General features: G+C 39.1%; 1 protein-coding gene across 2 annotated transcripts in view; it reads right to left on the reverse strand.

The window, feature by feature from the left end:
• NAT8L (N-acetyltransferase 8 like) overlaps positions 1-27,329 on the reverse strand; it is a 529,875-nt gene extending 502,546 nt beyond the window's left edge. For both annotated transcript variants that reach the window (XM_044062290.1, XM_044062289.1), the window contains exon 1: positions 26,912-27,329. In XM_044062290.1, the coding sequence (XP_043918225.1) occupies positions 26,912-27,221 (310 nt within the window). In that variant the 5' untranslated portion in view covers positions 27,222-27,329. The remainder of the gene's footprint in view (positions 1-26,911) is intronic.
• Between the last annotated feature and the right edge of the window lie 425 nt (positions 27,330-27,754).

The following is a 27,754-nucleotide window of genomic DNA, read 5'->3' on the forward strand; positions in this document are numbered from 1 at the left end:
AAATAAGCTGGGGTCTCGATCCTTGGGAGAGAACCCTCTCTACCACATTGAACGCCGACAGAGAGCGCACCACCTTAGCACCCAACAAGGAGGAAGCTCTCTCCGGGTCCGCCGTGAGGATCAGGGCTGAGGCTAGGGTAGCCGGAGCTCTGAAGGAATGGCTCGGATCCGACAAAGTCAGAGCCGAAGACACTTCCATCCCCTTGGTCCAACTCCCTGTCCTCGGCCCCGAGAGCTGCTCGGCTCCGAGGAACTCAAGGTAATCGCCAGAGTCTGGGTTGGAGGAACCATCGGTGCCGAAACCCCAGCTCTGAAGAGCCTCGGATCCATAAACCCCGAGACCACAGGCTGGATCGGGGAACGAGAAATCAGATGAAAGAATGGCATGGAGGTCCCCCCTCCAGAGGGAGAGGGGCCTGGCAAGACTACCATCTGGATTTGAGTCTGAATAAATCTCATCATCCTGTCCATATCCATTTCAGACAGACTCTGAGTTGAGCGCGAGGAAGCAACCGACTCGGATCTGGCTGGCCGTTGGGAGGATCTGTAGGAAGGCCTCAGCTCTGAAGGCTTTGTCAGCTCCGGGGAAAATCTGGGGAAGTGGAGCCGAGGAGACACAGGTCTCGACACCTTGGAAAGCGGGCTAGGGAGCGACCCCTGATCTGGAGACCATTTACGGGGTCTACCCCTTTTTTCTTTCTGTCTCTCCCTCTGTCTGTATCCTTATGTCTTTTGTCTCTCTCTTCCGTATTCAGCAGGTCTATCGGGAGGGTGAGTCACAGCCTGGGGGGGGGGGTTGGGCGGGAGTTGAAGTAGCTCCAAAGTGGAAGCTGGGAGTAGGCCTTTTGCCACCAGTTTGGCATTCCTATAGTTCAGGGCCCTTAGATTAAATTCAGCACACACACTGCACTGGGCGGATAAATGGGCTACGCCCAGGCAAATAATACACAGAGTGTGACCATCTGCCAGTGAAAGCTTATGGCCACACTCTGTGCATTTTTTGAATGTAAGTTTCAGCTGTTCAGACATTCTAATACAAAAGCAGCCACACCTATCAAACCCCAACACACTATTGACCACGCACATACTATAGGGAAGCGAAGGGCCTACACAATAACTACCTCACAAAACTAAAAACATTTTTTTTTTATAACCGATGAACAAGCGTTTAGGGGGATGAAGGGGAACTAACTGAGAAAACTCTCTCTACACACAAAAATATACCAAAAAGCACTTACAATGACCCTAAGGCTCAGAGCTACGGAGACCCCAATGCTGATGCACGAAGCGGCAAACGAGATCTGAGGGAAGGCAGGAGATGGTGGTGGGTTATGGGTAAGGGGGAGGAGCTTGGAGCAGATGCTTGTAAAGTTGCAGGCTCGGATCCGATATGGATCCGAATACCCACAGGTTGCAGATAAAATTAAGTTAACTACTTCAGATCTTAATTTAAAGCAGCTTAAAAGTAAAGTTTCAGAATCCCACTTGCATAGATTTGTTTCAAAATAAGCATTACAATATTCAGATCTAATGAGCTCATAGACAGATGGGTTGAGCTGAACCAAAAAACAGCATGGAATATATGGCCATACTGACTGATTATTATAAACAGAGAGTGCATGAATTAAATGAAGTTATCAAACAAATTTATTTTCTATTTAAAAGAAGGTTAAACTATTGAGAAATTTGAGACAAAGACAGATTAATTAAAAAAAAGGAGATGTTAAGGAAAAGAAAACTTAAACATGTGAAGGGGATTGGGTTGGTTATGAGAAGAGAGCTGCATATTAATTAAATCAATCAGTAGAAGCAGCAGAGGAGAGTGAAGGAAGACTGTGGCCAGGTTTTTGTAGTCCCATCTGAATCTGCAACGGAATTGAGGAGATCAGAATGCCTTGCAAAGAAGGGAGTAAGAAATATGCATTCAAATCAGAGTAAGACCTGCAATTCAAATAATTTATCAGAAAATACTAACAACGAAGGAAGGCGGCATTTTTTCAGCCTGTGAATGTGTACCAAGACACAGGCAGAGAAACGAAAAGAGTGACTGCTTTCAAGATTTAAGTATAATTTACTGTTATTACCTGTGCGACCGTCTTTCCTCGCCGAAAAGCGAGTTTAAACTGCTGATTTACCTGTTTTAAGCCTGTTTTTTGTATTTTCCCATACCTGCTCTTGTAAAAGTTTGTTTGTTTGAATTTAACTGTTGAGGCTGCCCACTCAAGTGCGCTAGCCTGTGTTTAGAATTTACTGTACTTTTCCTGCTGTTTTTCTGAAAAAAAGAAAAAAAACAAAAAAAATATCCTTGTTTCCCGCCTTTCCTGACCTAGAATAGTCCCTTATAGAGGCATTGCTGTATTCTGGACTTTTGAATAACTCCCGTGTTGCCCATTTCCTTACTTGGATAGAAGGAAGCTTCTTTGTTCACCAGTGGGAGTGGGGAGCCTTGAGCAGCCTATCTGTCCCTGGAGGAGTGACCTCAGCACAAGATTCTTGTAGTTTATTGGCCATTTTGGGCCAATTTCTAGCTCTTTAAAGTTCCCTGTATAAAAACCCGCTTTGGCACGGTTTTTCGCTTGTTCCTACTCAGCAACAGCTCCTCGTGGTGCTAGCAGCAGAGAAACGAAAAGAGTGACTGCTTTCAAGATGTACGTATAATTTACTGTTATTACCTGTGCGACCGTCATTCCTCATCGAAAAGCGAGTTTAAACTGCTGATTTACCTGTTTTAAGCCTGTTGTTTTGTGTTTTCTCATACCTGCACTTGTAAAAGTATGTTTGTTTGTATTTAACTGTTGAGGCTGCCCACTCAAGTGCGCTAGCCTGTGTTTAGACTTTACTGTACTTTTCCTGCTGTTTTTCTGACAAAAGAAGAAAAAAAAAAAAAAAAAATCCTTGTTTCCCGCCTTTCCTGACCTAGAATAGTCCCTTATACAGGCATTGCTGTATTCTGGACTTTTGAATAGTTCCTGTGTTGCCCATTTCCTTACTTTGCTAGAAGGAAACTTCTTTGTTCACCAGTGGGAGTGAGGAGCTTTGAGCAGCCTATCTGTCCATGGAGAATTGACCTCAGCACAAGAATCTTGTAGTCTATTGGTAGTTTTGGGCCAATTTCTAGCTCTTTAAAGTTCCCTGTATAAAAACCTGCTTTGGCACGGCTTTGCGCGATTTTGCGCATAGTGCAGCACCGCTTAACCAGGCTTAAACCATTCTCGGCTCCACAAAGTCTGCTCTTCACTTTTTCCCTTAGATCTGATCTGTTCCCTCAAGTAAAGACCTTATTCTAAACCTAAAACCTAGCACTGCTCTTACAAGCAATTATATAAGTTAGCACTAACAAACAAATAGCACTACATCCTCATATACTCCCTAGGAATACTCGTCCCCCTATTGGTCCTTTTTGTCAGCCTTAAAGGAGTTACTTATGCTATACCGGCATGTCCAAAGGTTAGTCGCCAGTTTCCTCTCCAGTCCAGCTGGTGAATCTGGGAATCCTGAGGCAATGTTACAACTGCCTCATGTACACAGACAACCCTCTCCTCCTCCCAACAAATACTAATATATGTGAGAGATGCAACCATATAGCCAAACTGGAGGCTAAACTCTCTCAACGCAATACTGGCGCAGCCAGTCAGGGGGAGAAGGTAACCATACACACCACAAATCTAGTCGCACATAGACATACCACATCATCACATCAAACACATAAACACACTAAAACATACTCGGAGGCTCTAAATACAAATCTGCCTAAACAGCAGAGACCTCCAAAGCAGACATCCAAGCAACCTCTACCACACAACACAAAAAATGAAACACATACTTCACAAAATCAGTGTGCCAAACAGTCACAGCCCTTAAGGACAAACAACACACCTGATACACTTGAAATAGGTGACTCTATCATCAGGCACACTGACGTCCCACTCACCAGGCTGAACAAGGAGAAGATCACGGTGAGCTGCCTATCGGGCGCCAGGATCCGCCACATAACACAAACACTCAGGTCACCCCAAAGCAAGTACAAATATGACTCTGTCATTGTCCATGCTGTAGTGAATGACCTGAGCCGTACCTCCACAGACTACATGAAAAGAGACATAGAAGAGCTCTCAGATCATGTAGCCCAGACAGGTATGACCTGACCTTGAGTAGCATCTTACCCTCACCGAAAATGATGCCACAGTATAAAGACAAAATTATTAATTTTAACAATTGGCTAAAGTTCTGGTGTCATTCAAAGGGGATCCAGTGTATGTCAGCCTGTGATGACATGCTCAACAAGCCACACTGCTTCGCTAGGGACGGCTTGCACCTGTCACCTCTGGGCTTTCGGATACTGGCAAAGGCTCTTGCCACCCCCATAGTGCCTTTTTTAGGCAAGGCTCAAAAGACAAACCCACCTCCATAGACAACACAAGGAAAAACAAACTAAGGGTAATGCTACTCAACGTCAGAAGTCTAAACCTCAAAATGCAACCACTCGAGGCTCTCCTCAGCATGGAGAGTATTGATGTCTGTGCAGTAACAGAGACCTGGTTCAAGGCTTCCGAGAGCACCCCAGCACTACCAGGTTATACGTCATACCATGCTTTTCAGCCCCAAAACTCGGACCGAACCACAAAATGAGGGGGAGTATCCATATTCATCAAGGATACCCACACCTCCAGGTTGGTGGCACTGCATGAAGCATCAGAAACCTTCCATGTGCAACTAACAGTGGGCAAAACTGCATTTCAGTTTATAGCCTGCTACAGACCACCATCCCAGACTCTGGAACCTCACGTGGCTTTCCTGAGAACATTGGAGAATATGAATGTCTCTCCAAATACCTTTATATTGGGTGACTTCAACTACCCAAGCATAGACCTGGAACACTACTCAAGCCCTAACAGCCTAGCCCAGAGGTTCCTGGAGTTTGTAAACTCAAATGATATGGAACAACTGGTCACCACGCCTACAAGAGGGATAAACATACTTGACCTGGTCATCACAAACATGGGGACTCTATGTTCTACACCAGAGGTACACGCCTCATTGGTAAGATCAGACCACAAATTAATCTCGCTGGACATCCATATCCCGACCCCACCATCACCCCAAAAAACCACAGTAAAAAACTTCTCCAAGGCTAATTTCACACTCCTCAAAACCGAGGTGAAATCACTCAAAGCCCCCGGGCCAGTGGAAACTACGGCCCAAACAGCAGAGTCCTATATAAATGCATTCTATAGACATCTTCAGGAATGCATGGATCATGCAATCCCAAATAAAACCAAGACCCAATCCTCCAAAGGCAGACGTCCTGTCTGGTGGACCACAGCCATAAATAAACTATACAACAAAAGGAGAAAGCTACTGCAGGATAGAGCAAAATCCCTCAATAAGAAGGCATCACTGATCAGTACTAGCAAAAAAAACTACTGTCCCTCATAAAATCTTCCAAGGCCAGCTTCGAGATAAAAATTGCACAAGACACTAAAGATAACCACAAGGCTTTCTTTAGTTATGTTAGAAACCTGGGTGGCAACTCCCAGATATGCTTGGAGTTAGTCCAAAATGACAAAAAATACACTGAACCCACAGACATTGCCAACATCCTGGCGGACAGGTTCAGTGCAAACTTCTCCCCCCCTCCCCCCAAAGGAGTAATTATCTATCCCAGCAGAGAGTCGTCTTCTTGTCATCACAGATGCTCAGGTAGGAGCTGCCCTCTCCAAAGCAAAAAAAACACAGCATCAATGGGACCGGACGGTGTCCCGGGCTGCGTCCTACAGGAGCTCCAAGAGGAGCTAAAACCTCATATTAAGCTACTGTTCAGTCTCAGCCTTTCTACAGGTTATGTACCCAAGGAATGGCGTACAACAACAGTGGTCCCACTCCACAAAGGTGGAGCCTCAACAGACCTTGGGAACTATCGCCCCATAAGCCTGGCTAGCCTAGTCTGCAAGGCCATAGAGCGGATCATCATGGGACTCATAAACTAAGAAATTGGGGAACTACTGATGCTAGATCCTACACAATCTGGCTTTGTTAAAGGCAGATCCTGCCTCTTGAACCTGGTAGACTTCTTCGAAACAGTCACCAAGGCTATAGATGAAGGGAAGGTAGTCCACACTGCCTACCTGGACCTCGCAAAAGCCTTTGACACCATACCCCACTCTGGCATCATAGATAAGCTCTCCAGCCTAAATATCAACCACTATGTCATAAGATGGGTTGCAAACTGGCTCAAGGACAGAACCCACATGGTCAGAATTGCAGGAGTTATGTCAGACTCTAAATCTGTTACAAGTGGCGTCCCACAAGGCTCAGTCCTGGGATCACTCTTGTTCGGTATATATTTTTCAGAGGTACAGGCCAACACGGGAGGACTATGGCTGATCAAGTTTGCAGACGACTGCAAACTGAGTGCCATAATCGACTCTCCAGCTGACACAGGCATCCTCCAAAAGGGTCTCACAGAGACGGACAACTGGTGCCAAAGCCATGGCCTGAAACCTAAACGCCAAGAAGTGTATAGTCATACCCTTCGGAAAAAACAAAGTGCCCACAAACATATAGGCGGTAATCCATTAAGTACTGAGGAAATAATTAGGGACCTGGGAACCCAAGTTGACAGTAATCTCTCCTTTGACAACCACGTTGTCAAAGTTGTTAGAAAGACCTTCGATATAGCCCACCTCAACATGAAAGGGTTCACATCTAGATCCAAGGAGGTCATTGTGCCCCTTTACTCATCCCTCATCAGGCCCATAATTGAATACAATGCCCCGTTTGGGATGTACCTTACCTGACACCTGCAGCAACTGGAGAGACCATAATAGTACCTCACCAAGAGGATCAAGGGTCTCAAACAGATTGACCTATGCTGCCAGGTTAAAGAAACTCTAGCTCTACTCAGTTGCATACTGCCTACTTAAAGGTGATTTGTGCCTGACTTATAAAGCCATGTCCAACCCAGAATTAATGGACATGCTCCACCTCAAAAAATCCAAATCCACTAGAGCTACGCGCTCAGAGGATTTGAATCTCAACACAGAAATTAATAGGACATGCTGGAGAGACAGATTCTTGACCCAGAGGCTCCCAGTACTCTGGAATAGAATCCCAGTCCATATCAGGCAGAGCCCCTCGCTGACTCTCTTCAAGAGAAATCTTGACGAGTGGATGGGAGATCGTACGTTCACTCCGGGGATCACTTCTGTGTCACTACTAGACAGAGGCTCAATAAAGTAACCAAAAAAGGACACAGTAAAACCCATTTTTTTAAGGGGTGGCATAAGCCAAATACACTCTGGCTAGGCTAATAAATGCCCTAGGGCATATAGCCTAGTATCAACCTATGAACACGTATGGCAGCAAGTAACAACTGCAACAGCCATGGAGAACCACAAAGTAAGGAAAATGTTTACTAAGAAGAACCAGAGATTGAAAGGAAGGAAGAAGACTGTAAGAAGATAAAAGGTAAATTTTTGGATTGTGACTTTAAAAATGGCAATCTACCACACAGACTGTTAGATTTTGATGAGCTACAAGTTTTAAGGAAAGGCTAGACTTTTGTACCTGCAACAATAGCAGGGGTCTGTGAGACTTTAAACAATCTAAGAGACTATGTAAGGAAACTTAACATGAAGTTTGTATTTGATCAGAATAGGAAAAGGGTTTTTGGTTTTGTAAAACCTAGCTAGAATAATCCACCACTGAGACCTGAACTGGAAGCATTTTTAAGTGTTATAGAAAAACAGCTTAGGGAATTATTTGCTAAAAACACCTGCAAGTTGTTGTTGTTGTTTGTCTTTCAACTTTTCCCGGTTAGGGGTCGCCACAGCGGAACTCTGGTCCGCTAATGATTGGCAGTAGATTTTTACGGTGCCAAGCTGCCAGCTCGGTGCCCAACCTTCAACGAAGGCACGCCCATTCACGCATGTCTTTCGGAACACCACTCAACCACGGGGAGGACATGCAGACTCCACACAGAAAGCACTCCCCACACTCCAGCCGAGAATCAAATGGGAGAACCTCTTACTGTGAGGCAACAACGCTACCGCTGCACCACCGCAGATTAAAAACACCTGCAAGTAAGTTTTTTTAATTTAAGTAAAATGAGTACTTAGCACTAAGAAAGTCAAAAGATGATGATACCATTATAATAGTAAAACCTAACAAAGGTTATTCTTTAGTAGTTTTGGACAGAAATGATTATATTAACAAAATGTGTGATATGTTACAAGATGTGAAATATTATACAAGAGTCAGCGTTAATGATATCAAAAAATCTTACAGTTTTATAGATTCTTTGATAGAGGAGTGGCTATGTAATGGTAGGATTGGGGTGAAATAAGCTATTTTTTTTCTAAAGACAATCCTAAAATTAGTAAGATCTTTGGTCTGCCGAAAATTCATAAGGACATGGCTGTGTTTATAAACAGCTTCAAAAAGTGATTGAAAAAAGTGAGGCATATATATGTGATACTTCTGCCTTTAGAACAATTATTAAAGGGATTGATGTACAGGATTCTGACTACTTAGTAACAATGGATATAAAATCATTGTTCACTATGATACATAATGAGACTGGTGCTGAATATATTAGAATGGAATTGTTATCTTCGAAGTTTTCTAATGATAATACGGTTGTACTTATTTTAGAAATATTAGCTGTTATTCTATCTTATAATTATTTTGAATTTAATGGATCCTTCTCCCAACAAACAAATGGGGTAGCCAAGAAACCTGCCATGGCTCCAAATTGTGCTAATCTTTTTATAGTAGCATGGGAGAAGGAGTACATTATTAATAGTGAATTTTATGTTAAAGTTTTATATTATGGCTGTTTTATAGATGACCTCTTCTTGGTTTGGAGAGTCTAGATGACTTGTTATGTTTTACAGAGCATGAGAATAATGCCTGCAGTTATTTAAGTTTTACATCAAGTTCTGATCCATATTTTTGGATATAGATGTGTACAAGGAAGGCAATGAACGTAAACCTAAGATACACAAAAAGAGGTACAAAATGATACTCATTTTGAATATGATAATATGCAACCCATAAATATGAAAAACAATATGTGAAAGGACAGCTGAAGAGAATTAGTGACCTGACAGATAGTGATGCTCTATTTTTTTTTAAATAAGGAGTTTCTTTATGTACTAAACTAATAGTGAAGGGTTACCCGGAAAGCCTTGTTAAACAAAAATTTAATGACACAAGTAGGTCTCATGACAAAATGAACAACAGGGCTAAAATTTTAAATAGTTTTCCAGAGGTTAAAAAAGTGTTGGGAAAAGCACCAGTGTTAATAAATAAGAGAGGAAATAATATTTTTCAGGACAAGTTAAAATATATTAGTAAAGAAAAAAGAAAAGGGTAATGTTTAAATGTTTAAGTTTTAGAAGTTTTTATTGGCAGGTGAAAATGAGGTTTATATAAGAAATATAAAAATTATGCCGAGTGATTTTTATAAATTTTGTAGTTTACTTGCCTATTTGTTCTTCATGCCCTGCATATTATGTTAGCATGATTACAAGAGAGTTATTTAAGAGAATACAGAATTATCTGTATGCTATAAAAAAGCTGACAACAATGCATGGGGAAAGCATTATAGCACTGCAGGATGTAGTGGTACAACTAAGTTTTTAGTATTAGATGTGGTGTCTGATTTTTACAACAGATTAGAATCAGAGGAAGAGTTAGATTGGAGGGAGTACTGCTGGATAGTTAAATTAGATGCTAGCAGCCCATCAGGAATAAATGGCAAGGAAAAATGTAAGATATATTTAAAAAGAAAAAAATTAAAGCAATGAAGCAGGCATTACTGCTCTTTAAGTCTTGATTGTATAATTGTTTTTACAAATGGTATTAATTATGCAAATTATTTAATTATGTATGTGTCTATCAGCTGTTTTTTATTTCTTTCATTCAGTCTGAAGAAGTCTAATACTAGACAAAAGTGCTTACTAGGTGAATTTTTCTATGGAGTATTAAAGGTGTTGAAGATCATCGAATCATTTGGTTGTTTTGGTGTTTTGTTTCTGATATATATACTACTGTACCAGTCCATTTGTTTTTTTTTTTCATTGTTTATATATTGCCTATTTTACTAAAACAATTTCTTGTTTTCCAGTATATCATTCATTAACTTACTAATTCGACAATATCTTCTTTATCCAAAGCTGTGGGGTACTAGAGCCTATCACAGCACTCACTTGGCACAAGGCAGATAAATTTATCATTGACATGAAATTATTGTACTGCAAATATTTAGAAAGTTAGAGGCTCAAAAACAACTGTTAAATGCCCAGCAGACCAGAAGGAAAGTATGCAAACTCTCACTCTTGTTCTTACTCTGTCAGTATTTGAAGTATTGGCATTAATCTGTATCATACATATTAACTGAAAAGATAATAAAAAGACTTTTGCAAAAAAAATATTAAAATACAGACTTTTCATAGTTCCTTTAACCACTGCTTCCACAATACATTTGTTGAACTACATTCTCAACCTCTGCATCATTTTGCTGTTAACAGGACTTCAGTCTTGCTTGTATCAACACATTGCTTAGACCACATGCAATAATTCTTCAGGCCCATTTCATGTAGTATTTTCAAATAACCAAAACAATTCTACAAAGGGTATTTTGCCTATCCCATTTCATTCCCAATACATTCAACACTTTTATATATATACCCACATTCCATAAAATGTAAATCAGTCTCAAATACCTCATTTAATTCAAATCATAGGCAGCACCATGAACATTATTTTTTTTGCTTTATGTTCACCATAATTCCTCTTATATCAAATATTTCTACAAACTGGTTGCCTCTTAATACCCTTTCCAAACTGTATCAACCTTTTCCATTATCTTTTCCAGTATTTTTATTCTAACTGCCTTGCATATCTGTCTCACTACTTTAAACATCTCAAATAATATTTTAACTAAATTAAAACATTTTAGAATCCTTCCTCTATTCCATCATTTATTAATCCATTATCATTTATATATACTCTTACCATATACCACTCATATTTACACACGCAGTTTATATACAAAGAATGCAGATTCCATAACAGCAATAATTCCTGCTATCCTTGTTAATCCACCTTAATTTCTTGCCAGACATCTTCTTGTGGGATTATAGATGAATCCCCAAACTGAAAATATTGTTCCTGCCAGTCTTACTTCCATTACATATGGCAACCATACAGCTGGGGCACTTTATAAATGATGAAGCATAAGATTTTAAAACACAGACTTGTTTCAATGTACAAAACCCCTATTGCTTCTGTTTTACGGCTAAATGCTCCACCTTCTCAATTTCTGAAACCCAATTCCTTTTTATACATCCTTCCCATTAAAACTAATTCTGAAATTCTTACTATCCTCTATAGCAATATTAAAAAGGAATCGTTGGCTCAATGTTTGCTTTAATTATCATAACCCTTGTCTTCATCATTTTTATTTATTTTACATTTGTTGACCATCCAAGTCCAGCTGGGCACAAAAGCCCCTTTTTAGCAGAGGCCTGGGGAGAAAAGCTCCAAATACAAAAATAAAACAGTAAAACAATTACAATACACTTATAGGTTACATTTACCATACACTTATAGATTGAATACTATACAGTGTTAAGACTTAACAGTTCAGTACAACACTTAAAACATACATAACAAACACGGATAGGTTAAGTACTTATGTTCAACAGTTATAATGCTCCGAAACAGTTGTTACACTCCATTAGAAGTATCATTTACAATAACAAAGCCTATGATGTTAATAAAGCAGTAGCAGGTGGTTCTTAGAGCGCTTTACGTACAATCCAGACAGCATTTTTTTTAAGATAGAAACTGGAAATGTTTAGTGAGGTAAGTTAGGAATGTTCAGGGGAGAAGACAGAAGACTGCACTGAAAAAAATGGTGAATTCAGAAAAAACAAATGTTATTTTCTAAGAAATAAGTCTGAAGTGAAGGCATGAAGAAAAAGTAGGTGAGGCTAGGGGGATATGTAAAACTCTAGGAACGGGTGAGGGTTTAAAGTAGTCTGTAGTATTATGCTTGGGATATAATCTTGTTCGGCTACAAAGCCAGGATGATCTGATGTGAGCACTTAGCTTGATTTTGAATGCTTTCTGATTATCAAGGTGCTTGAGAGCAGGAGAGAGGGTATTCCAGAATTAAGACACAGAATTAGAGTAGAGTGAAATTCCTGCTTCATTTTGGGGTTTGGTTATAGTAATACTGAGGAGGAGCAGGCCTTTGCAGCAGTGAGATTTAGTTGTTTGGTCAAAGTATGGAACCTAGTGGATCCACTACTGTAATGGGTAGGAAGGAAGAGTATTTGTGCTGCCATTTGACTGCTTGGTGTCTGCCAGTTAGGTAGCTATTTAAACCAAGAGAAGGAGGTAGGGGAAAGTCAAAGTGAGGAGAGATTTTGTAATAGTCCACCATATGACAGTGACAAATGCTTTTGACAGGTCAAGAAATAAAGATAATATCAGATTACCAGAATTTCTATTTCCATTGACTGTATCAGCAAAATGAAGTAGGGCAGTAGTTGTACTATGAATTTCCTTCAAAATTTTTGATTTGTTTTTCACAAACCATTATGTCATCTGCATAATGCAATTACTTCTTCCATACTTACCCAATACCCCCATTCTGTTACTTTCTTCAGTCCTTCTTAACACATATGTTATACGTATAAATATATATGCATTATTTTCCATACATATGTTTAACAGAGCAACCTTGACGTAAACCCACTCTTCACTTTTTCCATCTTGGTGTTTGTTCAATTTACTTAAGCACACAGCTATGCATCTTTATAAAGTAATACAACCAATTTCTATACATTTTCACATACCTCATATTTAAATATTGCATTTAACTTATTTAAATTAACCCCATTAAAAGCATTGCCAGCATGCAACTATATAACTTTTCAACTTCACTTCTCAACTTATATGTAAAAAATACCTTACAAAAGGAACAACTTCTGTATCCTCCCTTTCAGTGCAACCCTTATTTTTCATAAATGTTCCTATCCTATTTTTAACATTTTGAAAATTACAGCAGCATATACTTTATTACTTCCACTTAATCCAATGACCCCACAGTTTTTCAGATATCTTGCACAATTTATCTGGTAATAATGCACGATATGAACATAGTATAACCATGTGACAAACATTGGGTTTCTGATATCGAACCCTATTCAGCGAAAGCTGAAAACATCGAACATACAGAGCAGCATATTTTTTCCTAGGGAAAAAATTTGCTGTTCCAAAACACATACACACAACACAAGCACACCAAACAAACAGCAATCCACACACATACACCTAAAATCTTGCACCTAACCCTACACTAAACTATACAAAAAAACACTAACTATCCACTTACCTTAACCCAAACCCTAAGGTCCGTCACTATCACACACTCACCCGTGCCTTACCCTAACTCACCTACCCCGTCCTAACCCTCACGTCCACACAATCGCACACTTACCTGACCCGTGCCCTAACGCTAACTCACCTAACCCGCCCTAACGTCCACACAATCGCACACATGCCTAACCCACACCCTAACTCACCTAACCATCACGTCCACACAATCGCACACATACCTAACCCGCACCCTAACCCTAACTAACCTAACCCGCACTCAATCGCACACTTACCTGAACCCGACCCGTAACTTTCCACCGCAGCGCTGAAAATACAGAAGCAACAGAAAAGGACAACTGAATTCTTTCCCTAGGAAAGAATTCGGTTTTCTGTTGCTTCAATAAAAATATCATGGAAATGATCAAAAAAGACATAGGCCACCTTCAGACACTGGACCCAACCCAGTATCCTTTATCAAGGGAAGTTCATGCCTACTAAATGTGGCAGACTTCACTGATTAGGTCAACAAGGCAAAGGATGAGGGGAAAATGGTGCATATCGCCTAGCTGGACCAGGCTAAGGCATTCCATACAATACCTCACTCAGGTATACTTGACAAACTCACCAAGGTGGACATAAAACCCTACATAACCCACTGAATTGAAAGCTGTCTCACAGATAGGACTCAGGAAGTCAGGATTGGTGAAGCCACCTCCACTAAATGACCAGTCACCAGCAGGGTACCTCAAGACTCCATGCTGGGACCACTTCAATTTGGCAACTATTTCTCTGAGGTAAAGGCTAATGTCAAGGGTATTTGGCTGACCAAGTTCACAGATGATTGCAAATTGGGAGTTATCTTAGATTCCCCATGACATAAACATCTTACAAGAGGGTCTAACACAGACGAACAACTGATGCCAAAGTCATGGAATAAAACTCAATGCCAAGAAATGCATTATAGCGCCTTTTGGGAAAATGACCATCCAAGCCAATGATATGAGTTGACCCAGTAGTCAGGGATCTGGGAACATATGTAGACAGTAATCTGGCCTTTGACCAACGTGGCCGGAGTAGTAAGAAAATCGTTCTATGTCACCCACCTTAAGTAAGGTCCAAGGAAGTCATAGTGCCATTTTATTCAGCAATTCTCAGACCCATCATTGAATATAATTCTTTCTTTGACATGTACCTGACCAGAAATATGCAACCGTTGGAACACCCACAAAGGGTCCTTATCAGGAGAATCCAGGATATAAACATATTGTCCTATATGAATGACCTACAGGTTATTGGCAGACTATATATGCCTGGCATGCAAGGCACCCTCTGCATCAGCTCTGATGGACCTTTTGCACATCTGCAAAACAAACAGAATCGGAAGTACTGGATCCAAACAGAACACGTTGGCAAGACAGTATGTGTCTCAGAGGACCCCCATGCTCGAGAACAGCCTCCCCATACATGTGAACCACAGTCCATCCCTAACCCTATTTAGGCGTAACCTTGCCCAATGGATGGAAATCGTACATTTAGCCTGGGTTTGGCCCCCATACCTCTGATAGAAAGAGGCACAGTAACTATGCTTAAAAAAGGCCCTGGTGTTTGTTAGACTAGTACATACCTATGAACCTGTGATACAGTCGTTAGGACTTGGTCCTGCATGATTGCTGGAGGCAAGTCAGTTTCAGGAAGAATTGCTGATGAGGGCTCTATCATTCTAGGAATTGCTCCTCTTACTGTTTTAGTCAAAATGATCTTCCTTTTATTGTAATGTTTGATGTTATGGTTCTATCGGGGGGGGGGGTTGTTTCTGGGGTTTGCCCTGAGCTTGCTCCTGCAGGGTACAGCTGCCAGTATAGTGTGGTGATGTACACTTCCATGTATTCAGCTGTTAACTGGGCTGTAGGGATTTAGAGCTTGCCGATGTATCCCTTAAGACTAAGTAGTTTGTCTTAGAGAAATTTTAAAAAGTACCTTGGGTAGATGGTGTTTCTGAATTCAGTTTTATTTTGTGGAAGATGGCTTTATGACAAGATCTAACAAGTGACAAAGATACACAAGGAATAGTGCAAGATGTCACCATATGAGTAAGGAAAAGATCCAAGATGTTGCCTCCACCCCCAGAGTATTTATATTGACAAAGGTCAGGAATCTCTATGCTTGTGCACTAGTGGTGGTGTAGGTTTCCTAGTCTACAGTTAGGTAGTTTAGATCACCCAGGAAAATGGTATTGGATTTTAATATTGAGTGATTCCAGTTCCAACAGATAGGTGCTGTTGCTTTCTTGGGTCATAAAGGGATTTCTATAGCTAGCTAATACAATCACTGCTCTTTAACTGGAGGGATAGAAGCACACCAGTGTATAAAAATGGATATCAAATAGCTTTGAATATTTGAGCTTATGAACAGCTAGAGATCAATGGATCCTAGTGGAAAATGTGATCGACACACTGGTCATACTGGTATTTGAAAATGGAATAAGCCTGGTTTACACCTTTGGAGGAGTGTTAATGCAGTGAATATGGCTGTGCTTTCCAAGCTGTTCTGTTTTCTTTCAATGCTGCCAGAAGTACCAGATCCTCACCGGTTTTAACCAGCACAGGTGGCACTAGTAATTTTGTCCTGTAAGGATTCAGAACGATGTCCATTTGAAACTGGCAGTGTTATCTCCCAGATGCATAACATACTGGCCACAACTTTCTAGTGTGTGTGTGTGTGTGTGTGTGTGTGTGTGTGTGTATGTGTGTGTGTGTCTACTAATATTCAGATGTCTCCTCCTTGACAATATACATGGTATTAGTTAGCTCTGGTAGTATCTGCAGACTCTGCAATTAAGCTTTGGTGGGCAGACCTGTGGCAGAGTAGGAGCTTAAATAGAGATCTTCACAGCAGGTTGTAAAGGCTGTAGACGCCAGCTGTTAATTCTAATCTGCTTTACTGAAAACAAGGATTTGCAGTTAAAAAGTGGTTAGATGTTAACTTTTCATGAAGCTTAGAGACTTTTATGCTGAATATATTGTCTTTGACCCAAGCACTGAAGCACAAGTTCATTTTTACAGCTCTCTCCATATATGCACGTCTTTTCATCATAAGCAGAAGAGACACCCACCAAAATCTGGAAAGAAGCAGTTCTATACAGCGTGCATCAGTCATGATTATTGGTCTATAACACAAATGATGAAGCAAGCTTTTGCAAAGATTGCTTCACTGAGACAAACATTTTTTTTTCACTTTAGAAAGGATGCAAGTCAATGTCCTAGCCGCCCATGCATATTGCCTAGAGTACAGTAGGTAGGGAAGGAACTGATATGCCTGGGATTTTTATTTCTTTTGTTTTGAAATGTAATTTATTATATGCAACAGGTCTGATGCTGCCCCCTTACAAAATGCATACTAAAGTAACTAACACTAAAATCCAAAAATACAAGACTTAAAAATCAACTATGCGTTTTGACTAATACCAAAGTGTACTACAATTACACAGATTCTTTCAGAAAGATTAGAAACCCTGTTACTGTATTGAAAAACAATAATGATATTATGACAAATTATATAGCTAATGAATGTGACAGATATTTCAGCAGTAATGAACAAAGTTTGGACAAGACTAAATTTTGTGTGTGATTTTCGATATCAGATAAAAGTTGTCCAGTAAGGACTAAGATGAGTATTAAAAACCTCACTTGAAAGGGTTAAAAATAATGTTTCAATGGGACCTCGTTGTATTCCGATACTTTTTTGAAAAGAAAGCTGTCTTTGACATTACTTTCTATCTGGCATATTATTTAATAAACTCCTTATAAATGTAACTGTGCCACAATTTTGGAAATTATCAAAAATTACTCCTATATTGACAAAGGAAATAGTCTATAGACATTACAAATTATAGGCCTGTGAGTCTTACATACATACTCTGCAAATGTTTTGAGGGATGTATCCTGGAGCTGATTTTTAAGGAATATAACTGTGTAGAAATTTTTGATTTACATCAATATGGAGTTCTGTTATTACTAATCTTAGGGAGTTTTATGAAAAAGTAACCAGGGCTATAGGTTTATGTCTATCTTGTTTTACAATTTTCCTAGATCTGACCAGAGCTTCTGACTCCTTAATTCATCATTCAGTCTGCAAAGTTTTAGGATACAACTTCTACATTATCAATTGAATCATGAATTGGCTCACTCTCAGGTGACTTAAGGAGTGTTTATTCAGGGGTGCTCTCCAAAATAATCAATGTATTTATGGGTATACCATAAGGCTCAGTGCTCCATCTGTTGTTTAATGTTTTCTACAATTTCAATACATAATTCATTTTGGATGAATACATATGCATATGACTGATAGGCTTTACTATAACAAGTAAGAATGACCATCAGGAAATTAATGATCATTTAAGAAAAATTACTAAATGGGCTTCTGGTGTTGGAATTACATTTAGCACTGCTAAATGTAAAGTTACATACTTTGGAAAACCATCAACAAAACAGAATATGTTTACAAGATTTTATTTTGGAAGTAGTGTCTCAATGTAAAGATTATTTCTAATAGCATGTTTTTTCAAAACATCTGGATGTAATTATTAAGACTTTTTACATAAGTGAGTCTTTGTCTAAAAATGTCTTAAGCAGAAATATAAAAACATAATTAATTTTTATAAAGCCTTTATTAGACCACTTCTGGAGTACAACAGCTCTTTTTACACGTATAAAATTTGAAATCTGAGCAGATTAGAAATTCAACAAAAAATATTTACTAAAAGAATTTATCTTTCAAACCAAGATTACCAAAAGATGTAAAAAAATTCACATTTATTCTTTACAATACAGAAGCAATTAGGAATTAAGACTGTTACTGAATCTAGATATTCAAAGACGTAATAAAACTCTACAATATAACACTATGAAATTCAAAGTTAGTTTAAAGTGAACCAAGTTGAGGAACTCATATCACACAAGCAATTCCATCTTCTTGGAATCACATACTAATTTAAAGGTCACAGTTCTAATATGTTGCAGTCATTTAAAAGGAATCAAGAAAGTTGGGGTTGGTTTAGATATTTAATCCATTTTTCAAGGAGCATGTGTTCCTCGAAGACTTAGGAAATGAATACAGTAGCCAAAGTAATGAAATGTGGATGTTTGCAATAATTATAAAATGTACTGGTATTTTGTTCTTTAGTTAGACTGTATATTTTATTGTACATAAAGAATTTGTAGATTGCAATACCATATTCCTTTGTGTTTTATAATATATACATGTGGTCACACTCTTGCTGTCTGCCATTATGTTTGTCAAAGCTGGCTTACACATTGCTGCTCAGTATGAGACTACTTGCAACACAGCTGCTTGCCCTCGTCAGCTTGAGGAAATTACTTCTTGTGTGCGGTTGCTTGCTCTGGACAAGAGAAATTTCTTTGTGTTCAAGTGGCCAGTATTTTTCAGGTTACAGAGGATCACAATCAACCAGAAAATAGGTAAAGACAATTTCTCATCTTAGAAGCAAATCGCACTTTCCCCATCTCACAGTCAGAACAATAAAGTGCAAGGAGAATGGAGACAAAGCCCCCCTACCCCCACCAAATTGAAGATGTAGGATAAGTTTTTTCCCCAAAAAGACATAAATTTGCTCATAAGCAACATACTCTTGAAAACATATCTTAGAAACAAATGTATACCAAGAAGCAGTGAGTTTTTAGTTGTGGATGGAGTCATGGAAGCAGCATACTCTTGAATTCATATCTTATAAGCAAATGTATACCAAGAAGCAGTGAGTTTTCAGTCATAGATGCCAGGGATATGTGAATTTATGTATGGACTTTTACAGTTGTGTTTTGATGCTTTAAGGGAAAGAATTTAACAAAAAATATTAAGGTGCCAACATATAATATATACATTTTGAAAAGAGGGAATTTTTTTCCTGTGTACTGGACATACTAAGGCCTGTAATACAACTCTAACACCATTTACCAGTTGTGAAGCTTTATAATCTTAAACTGGAATTGTGTAGTGTATCCCGTTTTTGAACAAATACTTCTAGCAGTTATTTTCCAATGAATACATGGTTTAACTTAGTTTCGTCTGTCATGTGCAACTCACCCGCCTGTTTGGTATGGTGTTTTTGATTGTCCTGAATGCTTTGCTGGTATATGCAAATCAATACCCAAGTTGGTTTTATTTTGTGGGTGTGATCACAAAGAAAAAACTAACCTGACAGTGAAAGTAAAACACTAAAAACCATGTTACAGTCTTTGTATTGTTTTCAAACCACTTGCAATTTTAACATCAAGATTATAGCCAGAAATTAAGTTAACTATAAAACACAAATCCATGACAAGTCCAGCAATGCAATTTAGAAAAGATAAAGGAGCTTATCAGTGACTGCAACATGGCAGCATACAATAACAGGCTGAAATCAGACGTGAAGATCTACTTCCTATAAATACTGCTTGTAACAAGGAATATCATGCCTCAGGAAAAATAGAACTATGATATGGCTGATACACAGCACAAATGGAAGTTTGTGTTGTATGTCTAAGGTTGACTAGATATCTTTTGAATTATCCAGACTCTCTTTCTGCTCTTTCAACAAGTTTTTGCATACAGCACAAATAAAATATATCACACAGTATAGTACCAGAAAAAAGATTTGGTTTGTCACTAAAAAACCCAAAGCTGAAGTGTAACAGCTTGTTACAAAAATATCCTACATTAAGTGCATATGAATGTATACTTGTGTGTGTGCGTGCATATATATATATATATATACATTATATATCTTCTTTTAGCTTTTCCTGGTTAGGGTTCGCCACAGCGGATCACCTGTCTGCTCACGACTGGCAGTGGAGTTTTACAGTGTTGAGTTGCCAGCCCAGTGCCCAACCTTCCACAGAAGGCACACACACACACACACACGCACATGCCTAGGACCATGTCAGAGTGTCCAATCCACCTACAGCATGTCTTTGGGATGTGGGAGGAAACCGGAGCACTCGGAGGAAACCCAAGTGACCACAGGGAGGACATGCAGACTCTGCACAGAAGGCACCCCAGCCAAGAATCGAACCGGAGAACCTATTGTTGTGAGGCAGCAACATTAACCGCTGCACCACCGTGGCCGCCCATACAAGTTATGTATGTATGTGTGTGTGTATATATATATATATATATATATATATATATATATGTGTGTATGTATATATATATATATATATATATATATGTGTGTGTATATATATATATATATATATATATATACACATATACATATATACACTCACACACACACACGCTCATATATAAAATAAAATTCAGTAGTATGAATGCCAAATATTTTACATGTAATTTTCATCCCCAGTAACTGCAGGTACTGAAGAAAGAGATGTTAGCAAATGATACACAGTACCTTGTTTTTCTTAAAGGCATACATCAGCATCTTCTTTCTTTAGTAATTTAAGTACAGATCATGATCATCACTTGAACAGCAACAATGTTCTATCTTAGTTAGCAGATGACCTTTGTTCTAACAAAACGCCAGAAGTTGAATCTTGTTTAGTTGTTGCCAAATTTCAACTGTAATCCCCTGCCTTGCCATCCCACTATACACACACATCACAGAAAAAATGGTTCCCTTATTTAATTAATACAGTAAGGAGGAGACAATTTTCACTTTCATGTTTTTAATTCAGCAGTCTGATGGGAACACTGCTTATGTTTGAGTGGTGTTGAGTGTTAGTACTGTAGCTCGCAAGGACTGACATATCACTCCTAAAAGTTGACAGAATTTGAGATATGTCTTAAAATGTGCCACTAACTACATTTTTTTAAAAGTCAGATATTCTATGATAAACTAAGATATGTGGATGTAATCAAATACTAAGATGTATTTCAAGGAAAAGTGCTAAAATAAAAGTACCACCACAAACCAGGATTCAGATCGCATTACATTTTGCTCAGTTTTCTCAGCTTTTTACCTGGGCGTGCAAAACTGACAACTGTGACATGACTTGCACTATTGCTACTACCTGAGAAAACTGGAAAGGTGTGAAATTTAGCAAGCCTAGGGCAGAAAGTACAACTACTTTACATTTATTATAAAAAAAAAATCCAACTCCATAACGCGAGCTTTAATTCAAGTGTTGAAAGGAATAGTAAGATGTTCGTTAATGACACCAGCAAATGACAGAGAAAAATGACTGTCATGTGTTATTAATAAGCAAAGAAGAAATCAATCAACTACAGGCTATGTCAGATGTGCTTTATAAATGTCACAAAACAGAAATATTGGAATGACATACAATCATAAAAACCTTCTATAACAGCAGTTTAATTTTATAGCAGTGGTTAAGTTTAACAGGACCACACAACAAGCATGTGGTTTTGTTCACAGACTAAAGGAAAGCCCCTTGTCAGTAGCATTACATGTTGGCATATGGTTAAGTCCCTGACCTACAGTGACAGGCTACAACACTATCAATTCACATGGTGTGGGGAGGGGGGGGGGGTCATCTCAAACAATAAAATTCAGGCTAATCAGCTTGACCAGCATTCTCAACAAAAATCACAAAGTTATACCAGCACTTATCTTCTTAAGTATGCAAGAAAGAGTTTGCATTTAAGGAGAGATACTAATCTTTGAATCCTGTGAAATTCCTTATACTAACAGTAGCAGCTGATGAAAGGCTGAGACTATATACTTCTTAATATGACTTTGCTATGGCTTTAAACACAATACCACGTAAAGAAAAAAATAATCGAAGAAAAGGCCTTAAATGTAAAGCTATAATTAATTCAATGGATATAGCACTCGCCAGGCAGCAGAAGACAAGTTAGGGCAGGGAGGTGACCTGAATATACCACCCAAGAACAGCCGAACAGATAATGACAATGGATAATGCCTGTTCTTTTATACTCCTTGGATTATTTTTATGGCCTGTAAAAGCAAGAAAAAGGGCTCTGGGTAATACTTTGGCAATATTTTACATTAGGGCTCACTATAGGCATGGATGTTTCTAGCAATATCATCCCATCCCTTTGCCCATCTTTCTGTATAATGAAATGCAGTAATCTTTAGGAGATGAGAGATTAGAAAGACTGACAGTGCAGCACACATTGAGGGGCTTCCACACAGCGCATCCCCCACAGCAAGAATGCAAGTCACTTAAAATTATGTATAGCAGGGGGTGCAGGATGGTGGCAACCCCTTACTTGATGTTAATTATGGCCACCCACTGCCTGTCACTGCTGATCACACAACTACTAATCAATAATGCCCGCTCAACTACCTGTGCAACTACGAGAAGGTGAGTCCCAGTGTAAAGCTTTGCCAATACTTTTATCACTATAAAAGGGGAAAATTAACTTTGGATTAATGTATATGTTAGCAATTGCAAAGGGTGTAACACAATTACTTCACTATAAGATGTCCACCCCAATATGGTCTACAAAAAAGTATACACCTGGCAAAATCATAATGACTTTAACTTTAGATATAAGAAAAAGGATATAAATTGTAATTACAATAAAAAATAACATATGCACAATCAGTAGAGAGCTAGGGGCAACAGTACACCACAACTTAAACTGAATAATTTTATCTATCAAAGTCAAGAAACCATAGGGAATGTCTACCCACTCCAAAGAGATCACTCTACTACTTTATACCTCACTGATCCAACCCATTACCGAATTCAATGTTATATTCTGTAAACAACCCACCTAAAAGTACTTGAAAGGGTAAGAATCCTTAACTTGAAGAAAAACAAGGTTAGAAAACCTGAACTATTCAGAAATACTTTACGATTATACACTGTTACTTATAAACTATTGTATCTACTTGGCAGATGTCACATTTCTACAGAAAACATACATACACTCCAGCCAGAGAAATCATAACAAAACATAAAAGGCAATAGTAAACCTTCTATCAAAGCATTATAGGAGGTGTACTTTTTTTCTAAAACAACTACCGCTGCAACTCTTCTTCTCTTCAATGCATAAAAGCATAATCTTTAAAAATACACCCACACCAACATATTTTGCCCTTGCTTGGACTTTTAACAGTATCACTGTATAGTAATAATAAAAAAAAAAAATTCTGGAAAGAAATTGCAAATTTCCTACCATGTGTTGATAAAGGGATGAAGGACTCTCCCAAAAGCAAACTGGCATCACAACGGTGGTGAAATCACCACATACCCAAAATCTCAAATGAAGTTTATTCTCATTTATCAGTATGCACTTCTATGAACATGATCCATCTCATTGATTGACAATAAATTATCAGAGTATTTCTAATTTTCATTTAGAAAAATAAATGCAGTAATTTATCTTCATGTAAACATTTAAACAAATTGTATGAGAACACATTTTCAGTGCAAACACATTTCATAATTTCACCTGCTCAGTAATTTACCCGGATTATCAGATTTCTAAATCCAGTTTAAACCATGTTTTCCTAACAACATCATTAGACTTTTTTTCTGTCTTAATATAAATAAATGGTTAAATTTGTATTTTTACTTTATATATAGACTATCCCCATTCCAACTATCCCTTATGAGACCAAATGAACATAAGAATTCTCATACTTTACTTGACGATGTAGTGACTTCTTGTGTATATATTATATATCTATATCTCTCTCTCTATATATATGTGTGTGTGTGTGTGTGTGTGTGTATAATTTTCTCGGAACGAGATTGTTGTCTGTTTTCTTTAGATTGGTATTTGTATTGTTTATTTGTGTTTTTGAGTTACCGTATTGTTGTTATTATTTGAAAAAAGAAAACTGAAATAAAGAGATTTTGAAAAAAAAAGTGTATTCTGGTGTAACTGTGTGACTTTCATTGCTGGTAATGTATACTGCAGGTTAAAGTGCAAACATGCATCTATGATCTCTATTTGCATACGGTGGAACCTGAATGGGATTGATTAACCAAATGCTCACCTGTAAAATGGCCAATACTATCTACCTGGTGTTACTGTACTAAGGCACAAAATCCAGCCTGCAACAATTTCTTGCACACAACCACTCACTTTCTGGACTATATCCAGAGTTCTCAAATATACCCCTCTTGAATAAGGGGAAAAACATAAATAATTAGGGCAAAGCCCCAAATTAAGGGCACTCAAAAATTTACATTCATTTACAGGGCTAGCGAAATCAGACTGCGTGTAGATTTCCATTTTTTGAATATTACTTGTCTGTAGCTGCAAAGTCTTCCTGCAGTTATATTAAAACTCTTACTGACTTTGTTACAAAATTATATTTCTGTGAGGAATAGCTCATAGGTAGGTACTAGGCTATGGCCCTAGGGCCTATACAAGCCCAGATAAAAATGTACCCTGGCCCTTGCCACCCAAGAAAATTATTTTCCTGTGCCACTGTCGAGCAGAGTCACAGAAGTGATCCCCGGGGTGAATTGCCTAGTTCCCATCCAATTATCAAGATCTTTCTTGAAGAGTGCTAATGAGGAGCTTTGTTTGATATAGATTGGTAGTTTATTTCAGAGAATGGGAAGTCCCTGGGACAGGAATCTATCCCTCCGGCATGTTCTGTTTATTGTGGTGACAAGGTTTAGGTCCCTAGAGGGTGCAACACGGAGTGCAGTATTCAAAGGTATGGACAAAACTTTATCTTATGTTTAACACAATAAGAACCAAAACTATTTCCAGTGAGGCTGTTTGGATACTATCACATGTAACTATATTTAAAACAATGTGACATACCATTAAATTAATATGTTTGTAAATCAGAAAAGGGAAACCGCAATTAACCAACGGCAAAAATCTGCGCAGCAGATTTGCCACACCTGTGCAGAGGCGAGGGCAGTTAATTGTGAAAACAAAACTGGAAAGGAGACTGTCAATTCGGTACCAATAATCACTATATCTACTTACAGTCTTCGCTTTCGGATACGAGGGGAACAGTTCCAGGGTCGTTACCGAAAACAATGATGCGGAAAGTTCATTGAAAGTCAGCTGCTTGCAGGTCTAGTTATTGTAATAATCTCAACTGAAGAAACAGGAAATAAGATGCAACATGGATAAAACCGTTGAAGACCACTGCCACGTGCGGCAAAAACTCCGGCAGGTGCGCCGCAGTTGAAGAGCCCCGTGGACGGAGCTTCTTTTGAGATGCAGCTCCGCTGAGCACTGCTCTACGACAAGCCGGCTACGTACGGGTGTCGCCATACATCTCGACTTAATTACCAGGGCAAAGCAGATAATAATAGGGTGCAGAGGGACAAATATGGGACAATTTTAAATATCGGACTTAATTATCAGGGAAAGTGTTCGGATAACGGCTTACAGATTCTCATGCATTTTCTGAAGGATAATAATAATTTTCTTAAGGATAATAAGGATAAAAGGATAGTCTGACGCTCACAAAAGTCATTATTTTCTCACTGCACGTCTTTCCGATTAGACACAAAAGCTCATATTTTACAAGGAACAGGCCAGAAATATGGGGTAACATAAGTGACTTTCCGCGAAATCAGGGACTGTATGAGTCTAGCCTCGCCTGGCTAAGTACAGATTATTCCTAGAAAGGTGAATAGGCACACTGTTCACTGCTTTCCCTTTAATAATTTTGTCGATAAAATATATTGTGCGTTCAGTTTCTTAAGAACAGTAGAGTCATAACGATAAGGGGACAAAAAGCTGCAACCACAGCCGCATCTCTACGCTAGTGCTGTGGTTGATGCAGCACCGCACTGTCGGGCTCTTCATCCATTTGTAGCGCCACCTACGAGACTGAATAGAGAAGCGTGTCAAGAGTTTTCCTGCTGAAGTCTGCAATAACGTCTGCTGCAATTCAGCACCACTGTAACACATCTGCTGCATGCAGAATCCTCTGTTCCAGTGCAAGAACGACAAAGGGTAGCTTACACACAAATCCAACCTGGTTTGTTGACACATTTGTGGGGAAACGTCCCGGTAGGGCGCATATTTCTCAAATGTTAATTAAATAGTTTTAACACGGTTTGATTTTTTTTAAACTGATTGCTTTGATGTTACAATTTCACCTTCCCGCCACACAGAGGATGCGGGAGTTGTGAAGCTGAAATAAACTGCAGTCAAGTAATCTGCAGAACTTGCAAGTCTCCAGGTGAAAACTCGTTTTCTCAAATAAGATATCTATGATGTATGCATAACAAAATTGATTCTGCTAGTATGTACGCCTTTGTGCATGCATCATTTGTAGTCAAAATGTAGTTATCTGATTGTGGGGCTATCTCTCTGTTGTTATGGGCTACCAAAACGATCAACATCGAGAGAAGGGTGCACGATGTAAGAGAAACACATGAGCATTTTAATTGTTGTCTATCATCAGCATGCACTGCACTCTACATAAAATTCCCCCACGTCCTGACACAAATATATACAGTCTTCAATACGCCAGTGCCTTTACTGAAGGCCGCTGGAAATCACGACGAAATGCGTAAAGTCTCGATCCTGCTAACATCAAATTAGCCTAGAACGACAATCCTTGGCCCCGAGAGCCAATACTTACGTGTTAACACCACATATAGGATTAGCGCTTTGGGTTGCTGTTTTAACCCTCTGAACGCAGTGTTGGGGATCCTCTCCTTTAAACCCTCGTAAAATATGCGCTGGGCTGCGTCCTGATCATATGGGTGAAATTCACGAATATAAACTTTGTCAGATCTCATGCTGTCTTCCATATCACTAGGATGCGACGATAATGGGGGCCACATCAGTGAAGACGTTATAACTGACTCATTTTTGGTCCCAGGAATAGACTTGTGATCATCTGCCACAATTTTAGTCTCGCAAACCATTTTCAGAGACAAACAATGCATGCAAATGACCTAGAAAAATATATTAAATAGCGCAAAACAAAAAAAATTCACTCCTGTAGGTATTGATGCGGGCATGCAAGCTGTTCAAGAGAATGCGCTGCCTTTTTGGAGCAGTATTTATAATTCGGGTATGCCGGCGCAATTCAGTTTCAGGGGCCTCAGCAATATCTGCGAATTGTAATTGGCTGTATGGGACAGCCACGTGATCTAGAAGGGGCGGGGAGGTAACACCTCACTAATGCCTTTTTATAACAGCGCAAATTACTACTGCAGTTTTCCCTTCATGTGGATTTAATGACCCCTATCTGCTGTGCTTTGTCGAAATGTGATGCAATGACGACTTAGTTTCAGTGCATCCGTTTCAGCACGGTGTCTCGTTATTGCTGTCCAGGGTGCTGCAGCCTGCAGTTTTCTCAACTCTTTTTAACATCTTTATGCTCGGATTAGCTCTGGCATCTCTTAAACTGGGCGGGCTGGGGAGGGGGCGGAGTGTGTGTGTGGTGGTGGTGGGGGGTGGATAACAGCATGCATTC

This window comes from Protopterus annectens, chromosome 2.part1 (assembly GCF_019279795.1).
Source record: "Protopterus annectens isolate FY-2018-M chromosome 2.part1, PAN1.0, whole genome shotgun sequence".
Taxonomy (NCBI): Eukaryota; Metazoa; Chordata; order Ceratodontiformes; family Protopteridae; genus Protopterus; species Protopterus annectens.